Here is a 22,659-nt window from a genome sequence, read left to right as displayed (position 1 = left end):
TTAAACCATTTCACATTCTTGTCCTCACCTCTATCCTCCACATAGCTTTGGTCTTGCTAGATTCCAAATGCCACAAATCCAAATCAGTGGGCCTTTGTGCTTCCACATATAACATCTACATGCAGTGATGGTGCTGGGGCAGGAGAGGAGAGTGAGCTCTTTCTATATTTTACATCCTCGCCACATACCTTCTCTGCATTATTCCTTCCAAATTAAAAGCAGGTTCTGACTAATTGATGTTCTTTCATCTCTTGCAGCCATGTCTACACCAGGGGATAAGGGTGATGAACCACCCCATGGAGACCCAGGAAGACAAGAGCTGGAAGAGAAGCTGAGAGAATTAGGGCTGGATACACAGTATTGGGTGCCTAAGCTGCAGGAATACCTGGGGGTAACCTCTGCCCAAGCTTTACAACACCTACAACAGAAGGAAATCCTGACACTGAAATCCCAGGCAAAACATCCTTGGGAGAAACGGGCATTGGAGAAAGTTCTTCAGCCATCCAGTGGCCAAGGCTCAGAGAAAATGCAAGAGAATCACTGGGTGACAGTGAAGGAGAGACAAGTGTGGGCACAGTCAGCCTTGAAGGAGCTGAGGGAGATGCAGGCAGCAGGCAAAAGCCGACAGGAGGTGATTGTGAGGGAGAAGGAAGAGGAGCTGAGGCAGGCCATGGAGATCCCACACAAGTACTGGCCACTCCCTGAGAAACCCCTAACAGAGGTCATAGAAAACATGAAGAGACACCTCAGTCTCATAGAGGGCACACTCTCCCATAGGGAGAATCTTCCTGACAGGGAGCTCCTCAAAAGGATATCAGGTGGCCTCGCCCTGCAGGGCATTTACCAAACCAACCACCCTGAGGATCTTTTGGGGAAGAGAGAAGAACTGCTCAGCCTCCCAGAGAACTTCTTCCTGCTCAGCCCAGCACAGGGAACAAGGATGGAAACAATGGAGTTTTTGTCTTCTCATGAAGAGTCCATGTTTACTGAAAGCATGGAGAAATTGGGGTTCAGTGTTAGCTTCTTGGCTAAGGGTGGAGGTTGGGGTTTTAAACTGGAGGCCAGCACCAATTACACCAAATCTTCTGATTCTAGAGAAGTCCATAAGTCACGGTCTGAGCACACTTACAGCTGTACCACCAAGTTCTGCTATATTCCATTGGCCTCCTGCCACTTTTCGCTGGACCAGCTCCACCTATCCAGGTCAGCTCTTCAAGAATTAAAACAGCTGGAGCAACTTCTGAGTCACTCCAATGGTGCAGAAACCAATCTGAAGCATAGATGTGAAGCATTTTTCCAAAGGTTTGGCTCTCATGTGAACCAGGGCCCATTGCACTTGGGAGGAGTGTTCTGGTGGAAAGCTGTAGCTGAGGGCTTCAGGTCAGAGGAACTGAATGACGTGAAGCGACAAGCCTCAGAGGCACTCGATGTGTATGTTGGGGGCAGCTACAGTGGATTTGGGGTGACAGCGGCAGCCACATTCAGTGCATCAAATTCTCAGTCCCAAACGGCTTCTCGTAATACAAGCTCTACCAATTTGCAAGCAAGATTCCAAATGTCTGTATATCAAACAGGAGGCCCCCCAGAAGTGGATTCTCTCCCACAGTGGAAAGCTGGTCTTGTGGCCAGTAACCACACCTGGTGTGTCATTGACCGAGGCTATCAGCTAGTGCCTGTCTGGGACATAATTCTGTCTAACCACAGACAAGATTTTCAGGATCCTCTACAAGTGACTCGCTGCCTCACAGACCTTTACACAGCCCTGACTGGCCGATGTGCAAGGATCCAGGATGGTGAGGAGTTACTGAGTGCAGTGGATGATGCTAGGTCTTTTGTAGAAGAAGTGAAATCCTGGGACATCACTGAGCCTGAGGAGAAACTGATGAAACTGATGGACTTCAAGCAAAACCTGAGTGAGCAAAATAGGAACTCGAACATGTGGATTAATATCTGTCTCAAAAACCTGTCTCTGCAGCAGTTCTTGGTGGACATTGTCAATTTTTGCAAGGACTTGCCAGTTCATGAAACCAAATTCATTAAATCCCAGTTGCGTAGCCTTCTGTATCCTCATGTCTATCAAGTGGAAGACTTCCCACAGAGTCACTCAATTATGCAGTGGGTTTTTTACTCAGCAAAGGAGCAACAGGATATCCATGTCACAGAGTTTGCTGACTTCATTCAGCTCTTAGAAAAGGCAAAGAATGACCTTCTTGAAATAAATCACAACCCAGAGTACTTAGGAAAGATGGAAGAAGCTCAAAGAAAGGTGACATATAAGATTGGTTTGTCTCTCAGCTGCTTTCTGAAGACTTTGAAACAAGCAGAGGCATTAGGCACATACCTGCTGCTACTTTCCATTGCAGCTGGTGCAGGGTACAAGGAGGAAAACCAAACCTTCCACTGTCTCCTAGGATGTGAAGAATTAAATTTCCTATTATGTGAAATGAAAGAAGCCCATGAAAAGTACCAGAACCTCAATAAGGAATGTGGTTATAGGGCTCAAGCATTCCTACTGTTCACAGGGCTCACAATAACTCCTGGACCTATTGCTGTGTCTGCAGAAGAAAAGATGCAACGATTGAACCTTATTCAATCTCACATGGGACAGTCGTGGACCAAAGAAGTGCTTCATGTCCTCAAGAAACCAAGGGCTGGTCATGATTGGGAAACTCTGGAGAAAGACCTGAATTTCCTCATCAGTGGGGAATATGAAGCTACTGTGAACTACATACAGATGGACCAGGTGAAAAAAGAACTGGACAGTGTGTCTCAGAGAAGGAAAAAGACATATGAACGAGAACCAAATACCATCACACACCAGGAAGTGATAAAAAATTCCAACTTTCTAGAGTTAGCCAAGAGGCTTGGTCTGGAGCATTACTATCCAAGGAGGATGGGACGAGAAGATTTCCATCTGATCTACAAGACCTCTGTGCATGACAGTCAACCAGAAACAGACAAACAATTGCCATTTTATTTCCTACAGAAGTTATTGATGCTGGATTATCGACTGAGATACTTGGTTTGTAAAGGTGATGGAGACACAATGGGCAGTGGGAAACCGACTCTGACAAATCTTGAAGATGACACTTTAGATCCTTATGATGACTTTTTTGACGATAGGATTACAACCCCTCACCTCTTGTCGAAAGGTCCACCCCACATCCACCCGATGGACACCCAGATGGTGATTTTTCACTGTGCCGATGATTTCATGAGACAATACATTTCAAACAAACTTTCCATTTGTCAATTTGCTGTCCCCATTGTGGTGCCCAATCCCTGTACCTCTGCAATAGAATTCCCCCTCTGGTCTCTCAGCCAAATTAAGAAAAGCTGGAGACAGGTGGAGAAATCATCAGGAGAAGACACAGTCATTAATTTTAATAACCAACTCATCTCCCAGGCACCCATTCCCATAGTGTCCTTTATAAGAGTTGTGAATTCTGCTTCTTCTTCCAAATCTCAGATCTTGAACTCTCTGCTGAGTAAGCACAAACATGATGCTTTTTTCCACCGTCACTGCCGAGGCAGCAGCAAATTCTGCCTCTTAATGGGAGGTATGGTAGAGATCTCCTGGTTTTGTCCAGGAGGGAGAGATGAGGACAGATTTGAAAGGTGTGTTGCTTTCACCAATCTCCGTGGAGATGCCAAAGATTATGAGACACAGCTCAGATTTCTGCAGGAAATTGCTTCAGTCACAGTGGTCCTTGTGTCTACTTCTGATAAAAGTGAGAGGACTGTCCAAATGGTTCGGGACCTGTGGAAGTCAACCAAACCTTTGATTTATTTGTTTGATGATAAAGATAAGACTGGGGGCAATGATTCTGGCCAGAAAGTGAGGATTGGGATTAGGAATAGAAATGAGGCTGAATTAATGGATGAACTCACAAATGTCATCAATCGCTTGCTGAGGACTTCAGGTCCCTTTCTCAGTCTGGAAGACTGTGCTGAAGTTGCTCGGTGCCATGGCTTTCTTGTAGATGTGGACAGGAAGGAGTGTCAGGAGGCTAAAGGAAAGGCACAGGCTTTGCTGGTCCTCATGAAAGAGATGAAATTGTCTGAAATGAAGGAGAGATTACTGCCCCTTCAAGGAGAGCTTTGGCACCAGTGGTGTAAGAAGGACAAGGAGCTTTGTCACCTACGAGAGAAGGGGAACCGCAGCCTTGAACAGCACAAAAGTGAGATTGAGACAGATAAGCAAATAATAAGACAAAAGCAGTTAAAGAGGGCATTTCCCCTCAATGATTTGATGCGATCTGTGCTTGAAATCCTCCAGTCTCACTCAGAGAAAGACAACAGCACTGAACTGTACTTCCTACAGTGGCTGAGTACATTCATGGACAACCTGACCAGAGGCCACTTGGAAAACCTCCAGAAGAGGTACCGCCAGTTGTGGTCCTTGGTGCTGTCAGAGAACCAAAAGGGATCCAAGAGTGACTCTTTGAAATGCCACCAAGTGGAACTAGAAGCAGTCTCCAAGGAGATTAGGGATTCCTCATTGGGTATTGAACATCTCCTGAGGGAGGTTGGCCAGATCTATGAAGCTTTGGAAGAAGCTTCATCCCAGATGGACACCGTGTTCTTCTCCCTTCCTCAAATTGCTGCTGACCTGATGGTTTCTGGGTACCCCCTTGAACTGATGGATGGGGATGCTTCTTATGTACCCCTGAAGTGGGTAGCAGCTGTTTTTGATAGATTGAGTGAGAAAATTGGAGACCAAAAGCTCTTTGTTCTCTCTGTTCTTGGCCTCCAAAGCACAGGGAAGTCCACTCTGCTGAACGCTATGTTTGGCCTGCAGTTTAATGTTAGTGCAGGGCGATGCACACGAGGAGCTTACATGCAATTGCTGAAGGTGGAGGAGACACTCTGGGAAGAGCTGGGCTTTGGCTTTGTCCTTGTGATTGACACAGAAGGACTCCGGGCCCCAGAACTCAATGCTAAATCACAGAATCGGGACAATGAACTGGCAACTTTTGTTATTGGACTTGGAAACCTGACTTTGATCAATATATTTGGAGAGAATCCTTCAGAAATGCAAGATATCTTGCAAATTGCTGTGCAGGCCTTTCTGAGAATGAAACAAGTGAACATTTCCCCAAGCTGTCTCTTTGTGCATCAGAATGTGGGGGAAATCACTGCCAAAGATCAAAACATGGAAGGAAGAAGGCGACTGCAGCAGAGACTGGATGAAATGGCAGCCACAGCCGCAGAACAGGAAGAGTACTCTGGTATTACCTGCTTCAGTGATGTCATTCGATTTGATGTTAGCACCCATGTCCATTACTTTGCTCATCTTTGGGAAGGGGATCCTCCAATGGCCCCTCCCAACCCCACTTATAGCCACAACATCCAGGAACTCAAAAGAAGAATTCTCTTGGTTGCCAAGAAAGAATCCAAAGGCAGCATCCTGAAGATGTCTGAGGTGAAAGTCCGCATCCATGATTTGTGGAAAGCCTTGGTGAATGAAAATTTCATCTTCAGCTTTAGGAACACCCGGGAAATCATGGCCATGATCAAGCTTGAGACAATGTATAATAACTGGACCTGGAATCTAAGAAGTCATGTGTTGGATTTGCAGAACCAACTGACCAATCAGATTCAGAATGGAGAAATTCAGGATCTGAGAAGAAGTGTTATTGAGGCTAACATTGCAAAAAAATATGAAGACATCAAGAAAGAGCTTCAAAAATATTTTGATGAAGACCAAGAGAATGAAATCCTGATTCAGTGGAAGGGAAACTTTGAGAACAAGCTGGCAAATCTAAAAGAGGCACTTGTTTCAGAAAGCATCAGGAAGTCCAATGATTTGCTTAGTTCAAGGAAAAGTCAAGATAAACTGGATCAAAAGAAATCAGAATATGAAAAAGAACTGTTGTTAAGAAGCAGAGATGTGGCTCTATCCTTAATGGGTAAAGAATTAAGTGAGGAGGAGCTGAGAGAGAGATTCAGTCTACTTTGGACAAAGTGGGTCTGTGAAGTATCCTCCAATTCCCCTCCTGCTGAAGACCCCAATATTGATGTAGATTTGGAGAATGTCTTTCTGGACTATTTTAAACAGGAGCACAATGTGGTAAGCAAACTTCGAGATCATTCCAGAAGAAAAAAGTTTTCCATTAATTATGAGAAACATGTCAAAATGAAGGCAAAATTGATGGTTTTCAGACATTCCATAGCAGAATCTGATAAGAGGACCATAATGCAAACTACTGAAGATATTTTCTCATTGGTCACTGAAAATATTGAATCTAAGTTGAGAATGGGAAAGGATTATAATATAAGTTACTTCCACGAAATACTGAGACTGATTGACAAAAACAGTGATTCTATATCTGATGAAGTACGGTACACATTTACAAATGAATATAAAATAGATTTGTCCTTATGTTTATGCCACAGAGCAGCAGCTCAATTTAGGGACATGCACACAGCATTCAAGAGAGCACATGATCCTGTCACATATCTAGAAAACAAGAGAGAAGATTTCTTTATGAGTTTTAAGATTTCCTGCCAAGGTGCAACCTCTATCACAGCATTTGCTGACTTCCTGTGGAGCAAGATCAGTGCTTCCCTACCTATAGCCATCTGGAAAAAGATAGCCCTTGACCTTGCTGGGGAGATAAGGGCTAACTGTCCTGCCTTCAATGGAAACCGATCCAACCTGGAGAAATACATTCTCATCTCTCTGGCTAAGGAAGAAAACTTTGAGAATTATTGGGAATATATTCATACACCAAAACAGTTTTTTAAGAATTACATTGAGAAAGAGATCCAAGCGTACTGTATAAGTAGAGGAAATGAGAAATTGAAGAATTTTTTAAGTAACAGCTTGGAATTTTTTAAGAAAATCATCCTTTCTGCTATTCATGAATCAACTCTGGTGGCTAAGGACCAAAACAATTCTGCATCTATATGGCTAGACACATTATGTAATCACCTTGGGCGTCATCTGACCCTTCCAAGAGGAGACTTAAGAAGCATTGAACACCAGGAGATAGCTGACATCGAATTCCTTAAGGAAGCCATGAATGAAAACCTGGATATCAGAATCCAAAGGGTGGGAGAGGCCTGTGAAATTACATCTATAGAGAAAGTCGTCCCAGAGATTCAGGCCATGCTCTCTGATCAGCTCAGTGGCTGCTGGAATCAATGTCCTTTTTGTAAAGCAATTTGTACAAATACAGCCAAAAATCATTCTGAGGAGCACAGTGTCCCTTTTCATCGTTCTCAGGCTGTCCGTGGGTGGAAGTGGTACGAGACTGAAAAGTTTGCACTTGATTTCTGTACCAGCTCTGTGGCAAGTGATCTTCTGTTTGTTCTTAAGGATGGCAGGTGTTTCCCATATAAGACTTATCGTCAGGCAGGTGGTGAATATGCCACATGGAACATCACTCCAGACACATCTGCCCAGCCATACTGGAAATGGTTTATTTGTCGCTTCAGGTCACAATTAGAAGAGCGCTACAATCTCAGATTCCAGGGCAGAGGTCAGATTCCTAATGCATGGTTTAGTATCACCAAGCAAGATGTGCTGAATGACCTGAATAAGTAATAATTCCAAGTGAAGTTGAATGTGGAGCATTTCAAGAACTTGTTCTTTCAGAAATGATTTTTTCAAAATATTAATTTTGGAGGCATATATTAGTAATCATTACAACTTTACATCACTGGTTAAAATATAAATAAAAAGAGATTTAGTGGTACAGGCTAGACAATTGAGACCCAGAAACACTTTATCTTAATCTAACAGTTTTTGATACGCAAGGATATAAATAAATTTCTGAAAGAATTCTGTTTGCAAGAATTATTGGAAAATCTCAAAAGGAGCTTCATCGAAATTACTTTTAGAACACCAGGTAACACCAAATACCTGTGTTAGTAAAAATTAATCTGTCACCTCAATGATAAACAGTCACAGAATTAGAAAATTAGAAAAGAAACTGGAAAGGTACCTTCCTTATCTATAACCAGGGGTACAAGTCTTAAATAAACAATAGAGATTGACAGTTTTGAAACACAGATTATATGAAATGGAAAACATTTTACACAAGAAAAATTAGCATAACTAATATAAGAAGAGGAGGGTTAAAATAGGAAAAAAAACATTTGCATCAGATTTCTCTGGCACGATTCCAATACAGAGGTAATTAACAAATACATAACCAAAAGAGGACCATTTTCTAATGGTTAAATTTTGAAAGGATATAAATAAACAGTGTTCAAAAGAAAATCTATAAACTCCTAGGAGTTGTACGAAAAAATTCTCGAAACCACTAGTGAGAGAAATTAGAATCAAAATAACCCAGAGGTTTTCTTCATAACCAGTCAGCTGGGATAGATGACAAAAGATAGGAATAATCAAAATTTTATTTTTGGCAGGTGGTATTGTGGACAGGCAGATGCAGTAAAATAGCCAGATTAAAATGTAATTGAGAAATATTTAACAAAATAAATGAAAATGCAATAAAACATAGATAAACTTAATATATTGTTTTCCATGTCAATATGTATCCATACAGATGGTATTCATGGCTTATTGGTCTGCCTTTCTATTCGAGTTTGATAGCTTACACTAAATTATTGTCAGTGGGACTCTGTATGCACACAGCCATTCTGGAATGCAATTTAAATTATGGAAATGAAGTGCCTAAAATGTCCATACCCCTTGATCCAGTGAGACTATTGAGAGGCATAAGCCCTGAGGAAGTCATAAAAAACAAAGAAAGATTTCTTGAGCATAAAAATAGTTATAACACCACTTTTTATGAAAGCCAGGAACTGGAAACAAAGGAGAATCTATCAATAGGAGAATGGCTGAACAAATTGTGGTGCATGAATTTAATGATGGATTATTGTGAAATATTAATCAATTACTGATCAATCATTTATTGTTAATCACATTCTTTAATTACACATATGATTCAGTTCTTATGAATCATAGTAGATTAAGAAGTGTTTATGAGATTCTGCGCAGGTTGACAAGGTGTCGGCTCCAGCTAGCTTCCCGGTTAACCACAGTTCTCACTTCTATTAAATGCCTTTGTGTGGTTAAGTTTCTTATTTCTATTAAAAGCCTTGTTGTAGACTATAGTCATAGTTACTCCATGATCAAATATAGGTCACATGAGGATGGAAAACTCCCTCAGTATTGCTCACCTGTCAAAGTTCCTCATTCTCACGTAAATTCCCTATTCTTCTCAAGATAGACTCCTATCATGACACTGGACCATATCTAAATACCCTAACCAATCAGAAAGTGTAAACTCCTATGAGAATGAATACCATGTCTCTCAATTTGGGATTAATATTCCTCATTGATTTTATTCCCCATTCTGATGTTTCCCATTTATGTGTATAGAAGTACTCTGTAAACTCAGTTCAGGTTCCTTGTACTAATTGAGGTGGTCTTGGACGATTTTATTGGCAAAGTGCTAGTCATTGCTAATAAACTGATTGTTCTTGAAAATTTTTTTGCCTCCATTTTCTTTTGTTCATAGATTTCAATCATGACATTGTAGTGCTGTAAAAATGACAATCATGCTGAATACAGAGAAGCATGGAAAGAGTTTATGAATTGATGTAATATACAATTTGGTGTTGGAAACACATACGGGTACATATGTGAGTATGCATATACATATATGTATGTATAATGACAACGTAAATGGAAAAACACCAACTGTAAGCAAATCAAAATGAATATTGCAAATTTACAATGGTCCAAAGAAAACATATGATATATCTCCACCCAATCTTGAGGAGGGGTGGGTGGGCATCCACAGGTACATAATTTTGGATATTTTCAATGTATTCATTGCTTACTTTGAATATTTTCTTTCTTCTTTTTCTTAAAAAAATTTTTGTTACAAGAGATGATTCTCTGAGATGGCAGAGGAGGTAATATACAAGGCAGAAATCCAGGTGATTTTGAAAAAAAATGTACAAAAATCCTATACTTACCAATAAACAAAAAGTTAATCACAACAACTCTTATATTTTACCTCAAATTAAACAAGTTGATAACAATTATAAAAGATGGGAAAAGTTAATGCTAGATGTACTATGGAAAGAGGAAAATCAATACAGTGGGGGTAGAGTTTTGAAATGGTCTCCCATTCTGGCAAACAATTTGGAATTATATTGAGAAACTAATGAATATTTCTCACAGTATCTGGTGGCCCAGAGATCTTATTATTAAGCATATACCATGAGACAAGCAATATTCTCCACATTATCAAATTATTTATAGTAAAACTTTTTTTGTAGTAGCAAAGAACTTCAAAAAAGAAAATGAACATTATTTAGGGAATGGCAACAAATCGTGGTATGTGAATGGAACGGATTTGCCATAAACAAGCAGACAAACCCAAACCAGTGATTATGATAAATAAAATCGTGATGATTTTTTGGACTTCCTGTCCCAGAATTAGATGTGATATATTTGCCCTTCATGATTCTAGGAGGTGGTCAGCTATATCTCCCTTTTGGGGATGACTTCCAGTAATGCTGTTGTCTCAAGTCCTCATTCTGGTCTATTCCTACTCCCATTCCTGCAGTTAGCACCCATTAATAAATGCACCAGTTGCTCCCATTAGCATAGAATTGTTTTTGCAAAGAAATGTTCACTTTGTAGACAACAGAAAAAAAAACAGAAGTACAAACATTTCTCATCTTACCAACCCCCTCTCCCAAAGTGGGGACAACTACTACCTAAACCACATTGGAATGTGGGGTGAGTGTGGCCTTTACTAAGTTTTTACATATTGATTATAGTAGCATGTTTCCAGATGTGGTATGACTAATGGTTGAGATACATATCTGTGCTCCTGCTGGCCTTGGTCAATTAAGTTGCTTAGGACTTCACATCTCACCTCGTGAATTCCAACTTCCAGACTCTGGTGTTTTATATGTCTGACCTTTTTCAGTTCACAAAGTCATAGACATTTCTAATCTCCATCTAAAATAGGAAAGGACAAGTGAAAAGGATCAAAGAACAGAGGCCCATATTCACAGGACAAATATTCATTTCAGATGGAGTGAGCCTGAGAGTTCTAACCCTACAGCATTGTCTCTCTCAATGCCATGCAGCCAGGTAGGAAGAAGGTGGGCAAAAAGCAAGGCCTAGGGTAACTAGTGATTTTGGAGTAGACCCCAGATCTGATGAGTTGGCCAATCAGTGGTCTATGTCCTCCTCAAGGGGTAGTAAACTAGAGCCAGCTACTGGCCTGTACATGTTCCAAAGTGGAAAGCAATGCACTTCCATCACACATCATCAAGCATTTCCAGAGGCAGGGTGACAATGTATTGGTTTTGTGATTTTGTTATTGTTATTTTTCTTCTAATTTGTTATACTCATAGCATGCTGTTAAAACAAACCATCATTTTAGATGAGGTTTGGGGTTGAGGAGTGCTTGAGACCCCAAAATACTGACATGTTGGGTCCTGTGGAATGAATTCGACTCAAATCTTCTCAGCCAAAGGAAAACAAAGTTTATTAAAGATTCGCCATATTGGGTGGACTCTTAAGGAATCTAAGCATTTGTGACACTAATGCTAGTGGGCCAGATTAATCTGAGGTGAGCTAGACTGAATCTGAGCACCTTCATGGAGGCAAGACGGGGCTTATATACAGAAAGACTGGAGTCTGGGGTGATGGGAGGAGGGGTTTAGGGTGGATTGGGGTGACTAAGGTGAGGTCAGTCTCTAGGATTGGAAATAACTGAAGGCTACCTGGAGATGACAGAGGGCTAGGGTAACAGATGTGGGAAACAGCCAGAAGGCAAACTGGAGGCAACTGGACAATGGAAGGCTAGGCTAGGCTATTTGGGCATGAAAAGCCAGATCAAGTGGGAAGATCCAGGGTGGAGTTCAAGGGATTTCCCATAGTCTAAGCTCCATAATTCCCCCCTCAAACAAATGGGACCCAAATTCTTCTGGGGTCAGAGGCAAAGGTCTCAGTTTCTGAAACTGCTTCCTACTGGGAAGGGGCATAGAGTGTTATGCCCTGCCCCTCCTCAGTTTCTCCATCTTGCCCCAGCTCACCCCACTGTTTGTACTCCCATTTCCACAGACCCCACTTTTTGTGTTCCCATCTCCACAGAAATCAAATTGTGTTCTTTCCCTTTAAATACCCTGTCCCTACTCTGGCTCGGGGCTGTTCAATTTGAGTCTTTTTCTCCAAACAGTCCCGTGCTTGAATAAATCCACATCCAAATTTATATATGGGTCTCTCGCTTTTTTTTCGGAACAACAGGAGTCCCTACCTCGATGGGCCCAGCTCAAGGGGTACATAGCCTGAGCAGTTATCTAAAAGTTGATAGGTCCAATCCTGGAGGAGATAAACGTAGCAAGGAGGTTAAGCAAACACGGACCAAACAGGCAATAAGTATAGAGAAAGGACAATCTCCCTGGTGTAAAAGACAATTTCCCTGGAGGTTATTACAAATGACTATTCTGTACCTAGCTCTCCTAACCACCTGTATTGTGTAGCACACTGCTTCAGGGTTCAGGAGTGTGTAGCACACCCAAATAAGGTCAGGGGTATCTAAGAGCAAGGCTTGATATTTGGTGAGTCTGTGGCTAGCCAGACACTGGTGGCTCTCTGGATGCTCTTCTAGGATGCTCTGAACTTGATGGGGAGTCAGAACTTCCAGGGGCTGATCTGCTAGAAGTTTAGAAGCTTCCTCAATTAGAGTGGGTGTAGCAGCCTAGGAGTCTAATTGTTTTGAAAAATAGGCAACTGGCCTAAGGACTAGGTGAGGATTCCCAAGGCCTGTCCTCTCCTTTCATCAACATACAGAGTGAAAGGTTTTTCTAGATTGGGTAGAGCTAATGCTGGAGTGGTGGTCAATTTAATTTTCAAAATCTCAAAAGCTTGAGACTGGTCTGGGCCCCATGCTAGAGGGAATGAGTCAGGCCTGGCCTTGAATAGCAATTAATGGTTGCAGTCCCCCCTGGGCCTTGGGCTTAATTAGATTTTGAAAGTAATGGGGAAGCACTTTAGGATCCTGGAGGGGAACTATGGCTGGAGTGGCAGAAGTAGGTCACACAGGAATTCCCTGATCCCTAACAATTGACTCAACTGTCTCCCACATCTCTGGGGGAACATAGAGAGGTCTGATAAACAGAGGAAAAACAGAGATGTGAGTTTAACTAGGGAAAATTGGCTCCCCAATTCACTATCAGGTCCCTGCCCAACAAGGGGGCAGGGCCAGAGGAGAGCATAAGGAAGGAATGTTCAAAGAACAGATTGTCAAGTAGGCCTGGGAGGGGTAATGTCTGAAGATATCTCTTAATTTCCCTTTTGATGTCCACGATGGGTCAAGGGGCATGTAGGGCCAGAGCAATTAGTTAAAACAAGAGAACATAGCCATGATAAAGTGGGTAACCTTACCTTCTGCCTCAATTTTGTCCAGGGCTTGGTAAGAGAGGTGGAGAAAGTAGGAGCACTGCCAAACCTCAGGCTCACCTGAGTCTTGAGAAGAATAGAGGACAGGGAAGGGGAGGGGTGTAGCTCCACCACTTTTCCAACCTCCAGGACAATCCTTCCTCCAATGTCCCTCCTGGTGACAAGGGGATGGTCCTAGAGGCTTTGCTCCTGGGGGCTTCCTCTGGGGGCCCTAGAGGGTACTGCTTGGACCAGTGACCCTCTTTGTGGCATCCAAAGCAGGTTTTCCCACTGCCCAAGCTGCCAGGCTTCCTCCAAGGGGGCTCCCTGGAGGGGTGCTCCTTGGGTCTTTTCCTGGCCATGGCAGCAGCCAAGAATTGAGCATGTTCTCTGTCTTTAGCTCTTTCCCTGTGTTCTCTTTCCTCTGCTGCAACCCGGTCTCTGTTGTTAAAGACTCCAAAGACCACCTCCAGTAATTGGGCCTGAGGTGTTTGAGGTCTCATTGACAATTTCTGCAGTTTCCTCCTAGTATCTGGGGCAGACTGATGAATGAAATACATGTTAAGGATTGCTTCCCCTTCAATAGAATCAGGATCCAAATTTGTATACGTTTTAATAGCTTTCACTAGTTGGTCTTGGAAAGGGGCAGTGTTTTCCTTTTCTCCCTGAGTAATTTCCCTAATTTTTTGAAAATTTATTTACTTTTGAAATGCCATTCTTAGGCCTTCTAACAGGCAAATTAATATGTGGTCTCTCTTTTCCTTATCCTCACTCTTTTGATAATTCCATCCTGGGTCACTAGTGGAAACAGCAGCTGATCCTGGGGGATATTTTATGGAGTTGTTGCTACCCAAACAATCCCCAAATTTTAGAGCTTGCTCCCAAATCTTCCTCTTCTCCTCAATGGTACAACAGCTAGAGAAGAGGATATGCAAATTACCCCAAGAAAGCTCATATTGTAGGGACAGATCCCTAAAATCCCAGGAAAACCCAGTGGGGTCTTCTGAGTATCTCCACATTTTCTCTTTAACCTGAATGAGATCTGAAATGGAGAACAGAACATGCACTCTGATTGTCCCATTAGGTGAGACAGGGACTTCCCTCAGGGGAAAAAGCCCTGAAGGCATTGTGGGGACTGAGGCTTGGGGAGGGAGATAGGAAGTCCCACTTCTTGTGAGGAAGGGGCTGGGGAGTGGCAGTTGAACTGGATTAGACTGCAAGACCAGGTGATCAGGCTGGCAAGGGAGAAAATCAGCCTATACCTGAAGAGGGGTAGGAGTCAGAGGCGAAGATACCCCAGAGACCCCAGTGGGTGCCACCTCAGAGGAAGTGGCCGCAGAGAGAGGCACCTCAGCAAGACTCCTGGCTGGTGCCTGAGCAGTGGTCGACTCGGGGGGAGAGGCCAAAGCCTTAGGGGCCATAAGGGGGTCATCCAAAACGTCCTCTTGACCCCCATTGCCCCTTTTTAGGGTAGCTCTAGCTAGGAGCATCTTACAATTGTAAGAGATGAGGGAGTGGTTTTGTTTCCACAGTTGGGAGCATCCATCTTCCTCCCCCTTCCCCCCAGCTTTGGCAGAGTGCAGGTCAGATGACTGATTGGAGCTGCTTCTGATCAGAGCTATGATCTGGCAGGGACCAGGTCTCAGGGCAGTCAGATAAAAGGTCAGAAGCTTGTATGCATGCTTAGAGAAGGGCATGACATAAGCAATCAGGGGATTGTATCTGGCCAATGAAGAGCCTAGCAGGAGATTTGAAGGGAGGGGCTGTAAAAGGATTGGCGTCCATCTGAGTCCTTTGTTATTCCCTTGCTTTGCTCAGGGGATGTACCTGTTTATTCAGACCGAATAAATGTAAAATATAATTAAAGCTCCCCCAACCTCTACCGTCTGGGTGGCGTCATTTCTCATGAGAACGAATAATACATGCCTTTTCTGATTTTGGGCTTGGACTCAGAAATCTTTATTGTGCTGTTGCACAAACAATCTTTTCTGAGGATGGGGTTCTGAGAGAGCTCCACGAAGGCCATCACATAGGAAGCTTCTATCCATTTTCTTTGTGACAGTACAATTCTAACTGCAAGAGAGTATTATGTTTTAAAGTTCCCAAAATGGGCCATGCTTCAAGGCCCTCTAGGTGATACTGAGGCCAAACAGTGTTGCAAAAGAACACCAGCTTTTTTTTTTTTAAGTTCTTTAGGGAAACTAAAATTTTCTTACTTAACCCAAAGGCTAACTTGTAGGAATTGAAAAAGATTGACCCATTATTGGTGTGGGGGCTGGAAGTCCCTTCCTGGGTAAAGGAGAAGTTAATAAGTATCAAGAGACAAACAAAACAAAACAAGACAAAAAAACCACAAAAAGGTACCTGAAGTTTTCCCAATTCCCTAGCTCTGAGAGAATTGACAGAATTTGGCATATGTTTGTGGGTGGGGCATCTGTCCATGTCCTCCATGCTTCAGAATCTGTGCCCAGGTCCACGGCCTCCAACATAACCACTGGACTGAGAACCACCTGAGAGCATCAGGCTGAGTACAGGACAGCTTCCTAGCTATCTGATCTACTGGGACCAAAAAGCACCTCCAAAGTGAAAAGGGGATAGGAAGACGGGGAGGATTACATGCCTTCCAGTCTTGGCTGAAGAAGAATTTGAGATTAGCAGTATTCCCAGGCTCAGGGAAGCATACAATGAGCTTTGGGGTTGAGGGGTGCTCAAGACACCAAAATACTGACATGTTGGGTCCTGCCAAATGAATTTGACTCAAGCCTTCTCAGCCAAAGAAAAACAAAGTTTGTTAAAGATTTGCTATATTGGGTAGACTCTTAGGGAGCCTGAGCATTTGTTATGCTATGTATCAGTAATTAAGGTGGGACTTTCTTTTACTGTTTTCTCTTTTAGCAGTTATTTAATCAAGTGCACTTGAAGAGTCTGGTCTTTGTTTCTTTGATTAGATCAGGAGTCTTTGATTACTTGCCTAGTTTACATGGGTTTAAGTCACATGTTTGTGATGCCAGAAGCTTTTAGGCCACATGGGTTTGAGTTCCATGTTGTGACACCCTCTGACCCTGAACAGGATATATAAATTCAAAGGTTTGCATTTTTCCTTCAGGGCTCTCACTCACTGGAAGAATGGCATGTGACTTGAAGAGACTCTGGGCAGCTGTTATTAAGAGTTCCCCAGCTTGTAAACCCAGATGTTGGGAGTTTGCTAAACCTTGGTAACTATGAATTGAGATTTGAATCAGACAGGGTCTGTCTGTTGATGTTTGTAATTTATTTGTATTTGTTCTGAAGTTCAGGGTGCTGGCTTTTCCTCCTGAATTGAGTGAATGATATTTGTATGTTGGATTAAACTGAGATTGTTAACCCCTTACAGTTACTTTAACTAGTAAAGCAGATCAAAAGAACCCATGCTGGCAGCTCTTGTTGCTGGTCTTTTGGGGTCTTATACCACAACAGCTGCTGGTAGCCGAATTGTTGTTGCTACACCATACCAATGAAATCTTAAGTCTATTTTTTAAAAAGTGGAACTATTTATGGAAGATTTAGATAAATTCCACTGTCTTCAGGCATCAACAAGAATAATGATAAGGAAATGACACAAAACTAAGTTGTTATACATAACAGTAGATATGAGTAGTCTGAAATCTCCTATCAAAGGAAAAAGTTATAGAAAGAATCAAGAAGGAGAGCCCATCAATAAGTCCCTTGCAGGAAACACATTTTAAACAAGGAGATTTAGTTAGGTTAACATTAAAGTGCTAGAGTAAAATATATCATTCAGAGGGCAGAGCAAACATGACAGAGTGCAAGCAGGGCCTCACCTGAACTCTCCATCAAACCACTTCAAATATTGTTAAAAAGTGACTCTGAACAAATTCTAGAGTGGCAAAGAGACAGAGTGAGACAGATTTTTAGCCAAAGACAACCTGGAAAGTTGACAGTAAAGATCTGTTGTACTAGGTAGAGAGAGGAGTGTGGTCCAGCACAGGCCATGCCAGCACAGACCCAGCCCCAGCAACGTTGGAGGATGCCTCAGGGACTGAATCACTGGTAGCAGTGGCAATTTCCAGACTTGTCAACCCACAGATGCCAAAAACAACTTAGAAGTTCAGCAGGAGGGGTCTGTCAGACCTGGTTGAGAGAGAAGTGCAGTCCAGCAGGCTTTGGGAGTGAATGAACTGGCAGCAGCAGTGGCAATTGCTGCTCCTGGAGTTCTCAGCCCACAGATGGAATGTTTAAAAGTCACCTATTTCTCCTTCCAGCAGGCAAGATGGTGCAGTAAGCAGTGAGTCACTTTCACCTTCCCTTATTGACCTTGAAAAACCCAGAGAAATCTACACCCAGAGAATGAATTTTGGAGTCTGAATGCAGATGGAAGCATATTATTTGCTTTCCTTTTCTTTTGTTGTTTTGTTTTGTTTCTTCTTTCTTGTGGTTCCTCCCATTAATTCTAATTCTTCTATACATCATGACTAATGTAAAAATACATTTAATATGAATGTGTAAGTAGAGCCTATATCAGATTGCATGAAGTCTTATGGAGGGAGGAGGAGAGAGTGGGGGAAAAGTCAAAACTGAAAACCTTATGGAAGTGAATGTTGAAAACTAAAAATAAGTAAATTAGTTATATTTTAAAAAAGAAAAACAAATTGGGCACGCAATTTAAAAAGCTAGAAAAAGAACTAATTAAAAACTCCCAATTAAATACCAAATTAGAATAACTGAAAACCAAAAGAGAGATTAATAAAATTGAAATTAAGAAAACTATTGAACTAATAAATAAAGCTAATAGCTGGTTTTATGAAAAAAAATAGATAAACCTTTAGTTTATTTGATCAAAAAAAAAAGAAGAAAACCAAACTACCAGTATCAAAAATGAAAAGGGAGAATCTGCCACCAATGAAGAGGAAGTTAAAACAATAATTAGGAGTTATTTTGCTATATCGCCAAAGCGATACCCAGAGCAGCTGCCATGAATATGCAGGCAAATTCCCAGATTTGAATTGAAAGAAAAACAGACTCTCCCCATGGAAGATGAAACCAAAACACCAGATAGCCAAATTCATCATAGTAACAAAGAAATCCATCACAGTAACCACAAGTCTATACACATTATGAATGCAAGGAGCACTGACAGCCCAAACCTTCCCTCTGTTAGGCTTCCCCACAAAAAAGGTCCCTTAAGCAAAATCACTTCCTCTCTCAATCATGCTAGCACATCCTGCCTTCTCTCTCTCCAAGCTCCAACTCCCTCCAACTCTATCTCAGCTTTGACTCACTCCAACTTCCTGATCCACCCCTTCCTGCTCCACCCATTAAGCAAGCTCCTCCCACCACAGGCTCATGTGACTCAGGTAGGTCAAATGGGCCTATTAATGGATGGGAAATATCTTCCCATTTCCATTAAAAATACATTAACAATATATTTGCTGAACTTCATGCCAATAAATTTGACCATCTTAGTGAATGGATGAATATTTACAGAAAATATAAATTGCCCAGATGAACAGAAGAAGAAATAAAATACTTAAATATCCCCATTTCAGAAAAAGAAATTGAATAAACCATCAAAGAACTCCCTAGGAAAAAATCTTCAGGGCAAGATGGATCTACAATTGAATTCTATCAAACATTTAAAGAACAATTCATTCCAGTACTATATAGAGTATTTGGGAAAATAGGCAAAGAAGGAATCCTACCAAATTCTTTTCATGTTACAAATGTGGTGCTGATACCTAAATCAGGAAAAATCAAAACAGAGAAAGGAAAATTATAGACCAATTTCTCTAATGAATGTAGTGCAAAAAGTTTAAATAAAATATTAGCAAAAACATTACAGCAACTTATCATAAGAATAATACATTTTGACCAGGTAGGATTTATACCAAGAATGCAGGGCTGGCTCAACATTAGGAAAACTATCAGAATAATTGACCATATCAGCAACAAATCTAACAGAAACCATGTGATTATCTCAATAGATGCAGGAAAAGCTTTTGACAAAATACAACACCCATTCCTATTAAAAACACTAGAAAGCAGAGGAATACATAGAGCCTTCCCTAAAATGATAAGTAGCATCATCCTTAAACCATCAGCAAGCATTACATGTAATGGAGATAAACTAGAATCATTTCCAATAAAACTGGGGGTGAAACAAGGATGTTCATTATCACTACTGTTATTCAATATGGTACTAGAAAGTTTAGCTGAAGCAATAAGAGAAGAAAAGATATTGAAGGAATTAGGATAGGCAAAGAAGATATGAAGTTATCACTCTTTGCAGATGATATGATAGTTTACTTAGAGAATTCTAGAGAATCAAGTAAAAACTACTTGAAATAATAAAAAAAAACTTTAGCAAAGTTGCAGGATATAAAATAAACCCACATAAATCCTCAGCATTCCTGTACATTACTAACAAAGCCCAACAGCAAGAGATAGAAAGAGAAATTCCATTTAAAGTTACTGAAGACATTATAAAACATTTGGGAGTCTACTTGCCAAAATAAGCCCAGGAATTATATGAACACAATTACAAAATACTTCTCACACAAATAAAGTCATATCTAAATAATTGGAAAAACATCAGTTGCTCATGGGTAGGCTGAACTAATAGAATAAAAATGATAATTCTACCTAAATTAATTCACTTATTCAGTGCCATACTAATAAAACTAAAAAAAATTATTTTATAGAGCTAAAAAAATTACAACAAAATTCATCTGAAAGAACAAAAGTTCTAGATTGTCGAGCGAATAAACAAAAAGAAATGCAAGGGAAGGCAGCCTAGGTGTACCAGATATTAAATTGTGTTATAAAGTAACAATCACCAAAACTACTTGGTGCTGGCTAAAACATAGAGTGGTGGATCAGTGGAATAGGTTAGGTTCAAAAGACACATTAGTCAATGACTATAGTAATCTACTATTAGATAAATCCAAAAACTCTTGCTTCTGGGATAAGAACTCACGATTTGACAAAACTGCTGGGAAAACTGGAAAATAGTATGGTAGAAACTAGGCATAGACTAGCATCTTAAACTGTGTACTAAAATAAAGTCAAAAAGGGTAGAGGATTTAGATATAAAGACTGATATTGTAAGCAAATTGGGAGAGCAAGGAATAGTTTACCTGTAAGATTTATGGAGAATGGAAGAACTTATGACCAAACAAGAAATACAGAACATTATGAAATGCAAAATGGATAATTTTGATTATATTACATTGAAAAGTTTTTTAAAATTATGTTTATTTTTTTTATTTATAGTTTACAACACTCAGTTCCACAAGTTTTTAGGTTTCAAATTTTCTCTCCCTCCCTCTCCTCCTCCCCCTCGCAAGATGGCATGTAATCCAATGTAGATTCTACATATACCTTCACGTTGAACATAATAGTCCATTACATAATAGTCCATTTGTAAAGATGAATTATAACTAATGGAATGAATCATGAGAAAGAATAGACAAAAGCAAAAAAGAAGGGAAAGAAAGAGAGAGAGCGAATAGTTTTACTCAGTCTGCATGCAGACTCCATAATTCTTTCTCTGGATGTGCATAGTTTTTTCCATCATGAGTCTTTTGGAGCTGTCTTTGAACCTTGCATTGATGAGAGGAATCAAGTGTATCAAAGTTAGTACTTGCAGATACTGTGTCTGTAATCATGGATACCAATCTTCTGTTTCTGCTCCCCTCACTCAGCATCAGTTCATATAAGTCTTTCCAGGTTATAATGAAGTGCATCTACTCCTTATTTCTTATACCACTTTCCTATGCCACAATTTGTTTAGCCACTCCCCAATTGTTGGGCATCACCTTGATTTCCAATTCTTTGCCACCACACAAAGAGCTGCTATAAATATTTTTGTACCATACAGGATAAAACAGGCATTTTTCAGATGAAGAAATTAAAACTATCTATAGTCATAAGAAATAATGCTCTAAATCACTATTGATTAGAGAAATGCAAATGTAAACAACTCTGAGGTACCAAATCACACCTATCAGTTTGGCTGACATGAGAAAACAGGAAAATGGTAAATGCTGGAGAAGATGTGGGAAAATTGAGACACTAATGCATTGTTGGTGGAGTTGTGAACCAATCCAAACATTCTGTAGAGCAATTTGGAACTATGCCCAAAGGGCTATAAAACTGTGCATACTCTTTGATTCAGTATTAGCACTTCTAGGGCTGTATCCTAAAGAGGTCATAAAAAATGGGAAAAGGACCCATATGTAGAAAAATATTCATAGAAATTCTTTTTTGGTGGCCAAGAACTGGATAATTAGGGGGTACCCATCAACTGGGAAAAAGCTAAACAAGTTATAGTATATAAATGTAATGGAATACTATTGTTCCATAAGAAATGATGAGTAGAATGCTTTCAGAAAAACCTGAAAAGACTTGTATAAACTGATGCTCAGTGAAGTGAGCAGAGCCACATCCAGAAAAAGAACTATGGAGTCTGAGGGCAAATTGAAGCATATTATTTACTCTCTTTTTTTTATTTCTTCTTTCTTGTGGTTTCTCCCATTGGTTTTAATTCTTCTTTACAACATGACTAATGTGAAAATGGGTTTCATGGCCTATATTAAATTTTACACTGTCTTGGGGTGAGGGAGGGGAGAAATGGGGAGAAAGTTTGTAACTCAAAATCTTATGGAAATAAATGTTGAAAACTAAAAGTAAATAAATCTTAAAAATATATCATTCAGTTTATCTCCAGTCCCCCATGGCCCTGCAGAATCTGGACCCAGCCCACTTCCAGCACTGGCACCGCCTGTAAAGGGGCTGAGTCTGGGGTGGGCATGGCCCGTGGGTCTGTGGGCAAGAGGTTACAGCAGGAATTGATGACCCTAATGATGTCTGGAGAGAAAGGAATTTCTGCCTTCTCAGGGTCAGACAATCTCTTCAAGTGGATTGGGACCATCCATGGGGCAGCTGGGACAGTATATGAAGACTTAAGGTACAAGCGTTCCCTGGAATTCCCCAGTGGCTACCCATATAATGCTCCCACTGTGAAATTTGTCACACCTTGTTACCATCCTAATGTGGACACCCAAGGCAATATTTGTTTGTACATCCTCAAGGACAAGTGGTCAGCTCTGTAAGATGTCAGGACCATCCTGCTGTCTATCCCGAGCCTGCTGGGAGAACCCAACATTGACAGCCCATTGAACACACATGCTGCTGAACTTTGGACAAACCCTACAGCCTTTAAAAAGTACTTGCTGGAAACCTACATGAAGCAGGTGACTAGCCAAGAGCCCTGA

At 41.0% G+C, this 22,659-nt stretch overlaps 1 protein-coding gene and 1 pseudogene across 1 annotated transcript; both read left to right on the top strand.

The window, feature by feature from the left end:
• Positions 1 to 259: 259 nt before the first annotated feature.
• LOC118839382 (interferon-induced very large GTPase 1-like) lies at positions 260 to 9,466 on the top strand. The gene has a single exon (XM_036746839.1). It carries the CDS (start codon positions 260 to 262, stop codon positions 7,550 to 7,552), a length of 7,293 nt encoding a protein of 2,430 aa, XP_036602734.1. The 3' UTR covers positions 7,553 to 9,466.
• A 12,652-nt stretch (positions 9,467 to 22,118) lies between these two features.
• LOC118840005 lies at positions 22,119 to 22,659 on the top strand (annotated as a pseudogene).

This window comes from Trichosurus vulpecula, chromosome 2 (genome assembly GCF_011100635.1).
Source record: "Trichosurus vulpecula isolate mTriVul1 chromosome 2, mTriVul1.pri, whole genome shotgun sequence".
Taxonomy (NCBI): domain Eukaryota; kingdom Metazoa; phylum Chordata; class Mammalia; order Diprotodontia; family Phalangeridae; genus Trichosurus; species Trichosurus vulpecula.
This window is presented reverse-complemented; position numbering and strand designations above follow the sequence as displayed.